The sequence below is a fragment of the Aplysia californica genome, unplaced genomic scaffold (assembly GCF_000002075.1).
Source record: "Aplysia californica isolate F4 #8 unplaced genomic scaffold, AplCal3.0 scaffold00039, whole genome shotgun sequence".
NCBI lineage: Eukaryota > Metazoa > Mollusca > Gastropoda > Aplysiida > Aplysiidae > Aplysia > Aplysia californica.
This window is the reverse complement of record NW_004797309.1, coordinates 551,573-559,331: the sequence shown is the minus strand read 5'-3', so window position 1 is coordinate 559,331 and position 7,759 is coordinate 551,573. Positions and strand designations below refer to the sequence as shown.

The 7,759-nt window shown below is 37.6% G+C and overlaps 1 protein-coding gene across 1 annotated transcript; it reads left to right on the top strand.

Annotated features, from left to right (window-relative positions):
- Nucleotides 1-1,452: 1,452 nt before the first annotated feature.
- LOC101853526 (methyltransferase-like protein 27) lies at nucleotides 1,453-7,304 on the top strand. Its single transcript, XM_035973981.1, has 5 exons — nucleotides 1,453-1,581; nucleotides 4,330-4,461; nucleotides 4,760-4,934; nucleotides 6,246-6,338; nucleotides 7,099-7,304. Exons 1-5 carry the CDS (start codon nucleotides 1,453-1,455, stop codon nucleotides 7,299-7,301), a joined length of 732 nt encoding a protein of 243 aa, XP_035829874.1. The 3' UTR covers nucleotides 7,302-7,304.
- The last annotated feature ends 455 nt before the right edge of the window (nucleotides 7,305-7,759 follow it).

The window sequence follows — 7,759 nt, the reverse complement described above, 5'->3', positions numbered from 1 at the left end:
GAAATAATGTGATTTGTAGAACATAGGTAACCCTTCAATTTTTTTAGGTAACCTCTATCAGTCTTATTGTTAGTGTACTTAATCTGTGATTGTGGTTGCTTTTGAAAGTGGTCCGAAATGAGCGAGCAGTGTCTTTTGCGATGATGAAACAGAGTCAAGTGTTGTGAACACTGCTCATTGGTAATTTCATGAACTTCTGTTCAACACATGTTATATCCGGGCCTATGTCAATGGGTGCATTTGACTGCAACAATGTCCCAAAGATGCCCCTCCCCTGCACCTGTCTATTCTCCGTCATCGCACACAGTAATTAGAGAGCCAGATCGGTTAAAGCCTTATTTTTGTCTTGGGTTCAACAGTTATGCAAATATCTCGTATGAGCACGTTAGGTTGTCGGTATGTTACGCAACCACGTGGATATTCTGGCCAATCAAAAATATTAGAGCTAGCAACGTCAGAGTGTTCGGTTTGTGTCAAAAGGTATATAATGCATGAAAGTAAAGTAACAGAAATTCTGTTACTGTAATTTATTCATATGCAACCTGCTGATTCCTGATACCGGTGAAAAGCATTACCTGAAGAATAAACAGCACATATGAATCTAACACTGTCAGGTGCCAAGGTAAGTTTTTCTTGGTGTACAACAGGACTTAAAATTCCAACTGTAATTCTAGAAAAGCTTTGAGAAATTTAGGTTGGTTATAGCAAGTTCTTTTTGCTCAAGGGACAATAGGGAGAACGGAAACTAGGTTGGCTTGGGACGATCAGTATGTGAGTTTTTGAAAATAGAAATATTCATGATGATGATGATGATGATGATGATGATGATGATGATGATGATGATGATGATGATGATGATGATGATGATGATGATGATAATGATGATGACCATGATTATCATGGCGATGCATTTGCAAAGATAATTCACTTTTCATTTTAGATTTCTAAAGTATAACGTATTAGTGCATTTTGTTGCTTCTCAACAGTGATGGTAATTAAAATGTTAACGCGTTTGAAAAAAGAGTAAGAATATGTGCTGTGCAACGGGGAGCCCCAGACGTTTAATAATAAACCGTAAGGTCGTGGGTTCGAATCCCGTCAGGGGCCCGACGTTGGGTCCTTGGGAAAGGCACTTTACACGAATTTTCCTCACTTCACCCAGGTGGAAATGGGTACCCAGCTATAGACAGTGAAAGATCTTGTCAGTTTGATAGTATTTGAGCGCATGAAATCCGCAGCTTGCACTGTATGCTTCCCGGGAAGCTGAGAATGTTTCGGAGTGTTCTATGGTCTGCTGGGGTAATAATATAGTGTAAAGCGCATAGAGCCTGCTGTTGAGCGGGGATATGCGCTATACAAATGCTATCTATTATTATTATTATTATTATTATTAAGAGTTGTGAGAGATCCCGTAAACTCAACGAATCTGCATTTTTGAAACAGATACCCACCATGTCTACTTCTAATGAGACGATTGAGGTCGCACGGAAGCACTTGGCTGTGGCGTACAAAAACGGGGGTCATCCTGAGAAGACGGCAACTTTCTACTCCGATTGGAGTAAAGACGATGGTTATGATCAGGTAATAGTCTTGCTCAGTTGATTATGCTTGACTACAAAGCAATTGACCTAAATCGAATCCCCAGCAATATATTATGAACTTAAGGTATTTTGGGGAATTTATATTTTCCTTTCTAACTCTTTTTACCTGGCCCTATAGGACGTGAATGATACACCCTGAGGTTCAGCCTCTTTGAAAAAAATTACAATGTTGAAACGGGGTTATAGGGTAGGGGGTTGTCAAACCATTACATTTTTTCAACTTATGATGTAACTAGTTAGCGTAGTAAATTTACATAATAAAGAACCCAGAAAATGATAATCTTTTAGAAAGTTCAACTGAAAGCTCAAATATTCCTATAGTATTTCTCTGTTTCAATACTCTTTATTACATTTCTTTGTAAAAGAAACCACCACCACCCCCTCTCCCCCCAACCTCTAGGGATCGCCTCGGCTTTTTTTCTTCTTTTTTTCTCTTTTTGGTAAAAGCCACATACCATCTTTGTATTTTTCGGTTTTCAGGAGAAACGGTACTAACTGCAAATGTTCAAGGGATGACAAAAGTATTGATGATAGTATTTTGTGTAATATTTTGGACCTACGTTCCGTTCAGTGTATCTGCAATATACTTTAGCTGTCCAAGGTTAGAGTTCAACGAGATTCGCTAGTAAAAGCCGTATTCGCCATAAGAACTTGGGACTAAGAGTCAAATTTTACAGCTCATTTTCCCTAATTTTTTTTTTTTTTTTTTTTTTTTTGGGGGGGGGTTGGTTTCCTGAACTGGCAGTCTTCTCACCCAACTTAAACAGCCATGTCACCTCTTCAATCCTTCAGTTAGTTGCATTTGAGGGCTATATCTTTATTAGTTGGAGGGATGCTTTCTAAAAAAGCAAACGACTTGTCTTGTTCCAATGTCCTGTTCGGAGAAGAGACTCTATATATTTTAAAAAATGCAAATAGCTGCAGTTGACTCCACAGGAAAAATCTGACGAATTATATCGTAACCTCGCCCGTAAATTTGAACGTCAACAGCAGTATCATTGTATGCAACAAATGCTAACGTTCTTTAGATACGCAAAATTGAGTCCTGCTTTCGATTCAGAAAAATTGTTCTAACGTTAAAAGCAACCATTGTTTTGAGTCACGAGATCACTTCATTATCTCTACTACAACAAAAATATTTTTTATTTGACAAATTAATTTTCACGCAAACGCCCACCTGATGCCAGTATGCTTTGCACTTTTCTGTAACCAAAGTGTTCTCTTTTTATCTTGAATCGTGCGGGTAACCACACATTAGCATGTTACACGTACGAGTATGATGATTAAAATTAATGGGTCCGAACTGACGGTGAAGCACCCATTGCCATTTCCGATTGGCGGAGTGCCTGTGGGGTAGCGTTATAGACACATTGTCAGTTTAGGGATAGGTGGAAGAAAGCGAACTATTTGTGTGGGGGGTTTTTTCACTTAAAAAAGTAAATGTTAAAATGAATGTTTAGGTTACGATATACGAGAGAGGTTGTACTTATGAATAACAGAACCAAATGTAGAAAATAAGGACAGTATCCACACCGCGGCCCACTGAATTAACAGCAAATTAAGCAAAACCAACGAAGTAACCAAACAAACAAATAGACAAATAAACAAACAACTTCCCTTAAAAATACCCATGAAAAATATCAGGCACATTCAATATTTGACAATTATGCGCTAATATGTTATTTCATGTGGCTCATTTGTTGCCTTCTTCTTCGTCATAAAAGACCGATAAGCTACTGTTGCATATCGTTAAGTTACGGTGACGAAAACAATCTAAACTTTGCAACAACAACCCCCCCACCCCCCCAAAAAAAAAACAAACAACAACAACAAAACAACCCCAACAACAACAACAAACCAACAGAAACTATAACAATCCTGAACAAATTGATTATTTACGTTTTAAAAACCACAGATTTGTATAGGCAGTATAGTTGTCTATTAATTTTATGGTATTTTATTGTAGTTCTCCATCTTTTGGAAAGTCAGAAAAGCGGCTGGGCAAAAAACAACCTAAACTTTACGAGAATATGTAAATGAACGAATGGAAAGAACGGCTTGAAGGATTCGACGTACATGATTATTTACTTTTTGGAAAGGCACATTCTTAGATCGGAATTAAACCTCTTGCATGTCAACATTTTCAGTTCTACTCATAAAACAGAAGAAAATCGTTCTCCAACAGAAGAATAATAATAAACTTAAAAGAAGGAGTACTAAGTGAAATTGATTGTAAGAGCAAGATGATGTCAAAACTTTCAAAGGGTGAAAATATTATGTCAGTAATAAACAACTATTAACGTATGTATTGACCTTATTCTAGTGAACGTCACAAGGAAAATAGACGTCAAATCGTCTGCTATAAATAACTCCAAACAAGTTGACCTAATCTCAAGTTTTGGTTTCTCACTCAAAACAAAATTTTAATTTGCTGTTGCATGAGAGGAATTTGAAGAGCCATTTTTTTACTGATTAAAATTTGATTGTATCAAATCTACTTGATAAACTCATGTATCCGTCATCATTTATGATGTACATGTAAAAAAAATTAACTTTTCTTGAAATAAATATAAATCCTGAGGTACTCAAAACGTTATATTACATACTTCAAAATCGTCTACAACAAGCAGTGGTATTATACCAGCCTTCTTGCTAATTTCCTACATTCAAATTAACACTTCAGATAGGCATTAATATCTATTGAAAAGTTTTGATTTGGTTTCCTCAGCACCTGAACCCAGACTTATACCGTGGCCCAAAGATAGCTGCCCAGGCTGTTGCCGATTTCTTTCCCTCTTCAAAACCTGCAGACATTCGCATTTTGGATGTTGCTGCTGGCACGGGTTTTGTTGCTGAGCATGTGAGTGGTGCTGACAATGACGATGATAATACAGTTAATAGCAAAAATAGATAACATTATTAATCGAACAACTTATTGTTGTGCACCACATTCACAAACATTAAAAAACAAACATTGCAACACTAAACGATAAAAATATTCTCATACTTTCATTAGGCCCTACATACAATACCATACGTAACGTTACACAATAAGCGAACATAAAAAAACAAAGGTAAACGGACATATGTTGCTAATTCGGAAATTCAATAACCGACACTTACATCTGAAATCAGATTATATCTATTACTTGCTTTAGTTTTATTATTTTAAAAAAGCCTTCTTTCATCTCCAGCTAAGGGACCTTGGGTTTAAGCATATCGATGCCCTGGATCCCAGTGAAGGAATGCTTGAAAAAGCTCGCCAGAAGAGATTGTACGATCACTTCATCTGCACCTACCTAGATAGTAACAAGAAGTTACCTATTCTTGAAGGTGAGACGTTCCATTATAGCTGCAGTTAAATAGTATTCTACATCATATCATGCTAGAGAGTTGGGCTTTATAGTTGGTGGTGGTCTTAAAAGCTCACAATAATTGTTCCTTTACATGACACTCCTATTTCACTTATCTCTTAAGGATGTTGTAGACAAAGTGTTCTGTCAAACCTGTCTCAAACTTTGTGATTGGATGAAAAAAATGCGGCACTGAAACCTAAATCTTAAACGAAATCGGAAGGCAGACATCGCACAAATATTGCTCAGCTGTCTCAGTGTCCAAAAGTGTTGACATCTCAACATCAACAAGCACCCCGCCGCCCACTGGTGCATAACAACACACTGATCTGGGCCAGCGGCGTCGTACTCGAAACGGCAGATTACTCATGAGTCGCTGATGCTGCTCACTTTGTTTTGTTTGGTTTTAGTTAATATGTTGTAACTTAGATCTGACTGGGATAAAACATTCCAGTTGTACCATATCATTTATATTTGACCTCCACTGTGTTGAAAAAGTGTTGGCTATGTCGGGACGTGTTGGATGAAAAATCATAGAAGCATTAAACCTTTGCTGCTCTGATGCGAGTCTTTGTCGCTGTGAGTTGCTTGGTATTTATCTAACTGTGGGTCCTACCCAGGTGCCTACAATAATAACTTTAGCCCTATGGTTTATTACTTTACGAATATGCAGAGTTTTTCGTAAAACTGTCCACGTTATTTATCGGAGTTAGAATCGTTGCATGCTGCATACTCCTGGTGATATTGTTGACATCTTCACTGTTTTAGTTTTTTGGAATACGTAATTGCCATCTGCTACCGCATCGTTTCAGTTTTCCATATCTCCACGAAGTCAACTATTGTGGTTTTTTGCTTCCAATGAGTAAACAGTGTATGTTCCTGTTCCTGGTGGCTTTTTTTTCAGCTCATAGTAGTTTAACATGTCCATTCGGTCTTCAGTTTTAGTCTGTCCGTTTATTTAGTCCATTTCTTTGATTTTTGGCAGTAATTAACCCTTCACAGGTTTGCTACGCCCGTTGTAACTTCACTACAACCTTGTTAACCGGAATGTTTTTGGGGTGACCCGGGTTGGTCTTCTCGGCTTACTTAGCTCTCAGCAGATTTTAAATGCCACGCTTTACATCGCCCAAACCCAGTGACACTCTGCTTTGATCTGAAAGCATCTTTCAGGACTGGGTCCAGGGGTTAGTCTTTCATTGAGTAGCAATTAATTTTCGCTTTTTAAAATACTATTCTGCTCTGTTTCTAAACTTCATCGGTTTTTAAAAAATTGTATCCCTCACTATGTCAGATACTTACGACTGTGCTGTGACATCCGGAGGTATGGGCGAAGGACACATTCCTTACAATAGTCTGGATCAGCTCATCAGGGTTGTGAAGCCAGGTAAGCGTTTGGCACCTTTTTGAATTAATGAACATTATCTGAGTCCTGGGGTCGCGTTATTGATTAGTAAAATGAGCTTATTAACAAAATATACTAAGTATTCTGTATTTTTCGCTGCTGTACTTCAAACTCATTTTAACATAAAGATAATAGTTTGGACGGCCCGAAGGTATTATTAATTCCCATGTATGCATGAATCAGCCCAGAGACAAAAAGACAAAATATAATCCCTGCACAATTACTGATAGTATGGCTATCTTCATGGTAATTTTGATTTCAATGAGGCGTGGTTTTCTTTGAATTGAGTTTATATAGGGTTCCCTATGTCAGAGAGATTTTTTTTGTGTCATGTCGTTGGTATTACATTTTTCTGACTTGTGGTGGGTTTGGAAGGCGGGGGAGGGGGCATGTTGCTAATTCTTCCTGGTGCAATAGATTCCTATGAAGTACCGATGCTAGTTTGTAATATGAAGTGTATGGAAAATATTATGGAAGTCAAGTTTGGTTTGCACGCTCTATAGACAAGCGTCTAGGGTGTGGCGAATAAGCGTTTCGGTGTCGCACCCAGCAGATTCGAGGTCAATTTCCGAATGGGAAGAACATTTTGACAAAATATCTTGGTCTTTCTGATAGGATGGTGTATCCTCAACAGCCTGGATTAATTGACCCTGATAGGAAGGGTAGGAAGCCTGCCTCCTTAATTATCAAAATGTTGTCGAGGATGGCATAACAAACATCAACATAAACATATACTCCACAGGCGGACTCGTGTGTATAGTGATGAGAGAAGAGTACCTGAACCACAGCCAGTACAAGGACCTTCTGGAGCCGCACATGTCTCGTCTGGAGAAAGAAGGATATTGGCAGCTGGTGTCTAGGACGGTGGAGGAAGAATACTGCTTTGACCTCAGTGGCCTTGTCTACAATTTCAAAGTTCTCCCCAGGCAGATAAAAAAGGAATAAAACATTTTATTTTTGCTGAAATGTACAGATATATCCCCTTTACGTAAAACCAAGTGAGATGACGTTGATCAAATAAATAAACCAAGCAATAAAACGTAACAACCAAGAAAAGGGAAACGCAACACAGTGTTTCAATCGAAAATGTCAACAAAAAACAACAACGTCAACACAATTTTCATTTTCTAAATGCAACCTAAGACAAATCTTTAATTTAAAAAAAATTCTCACAACGTCTTTTCACTTTTTAAAAAACTATTTAGTATTTTTACATTATAATTTATCAATTAAGTGTCAAATCATTTTTTTGTCGTCAATCCTAAATGTTTAAAAATATTTTGCAATGTCAAATCCGCAAGATTAATAATTGCTCGATTTTACTATCTTACCTCTACCGCCGAGTGTGAATTTAAGCCTTGCATAATGTTTCAAGGTGTATGATGGGACTTTAAAAAAAAACC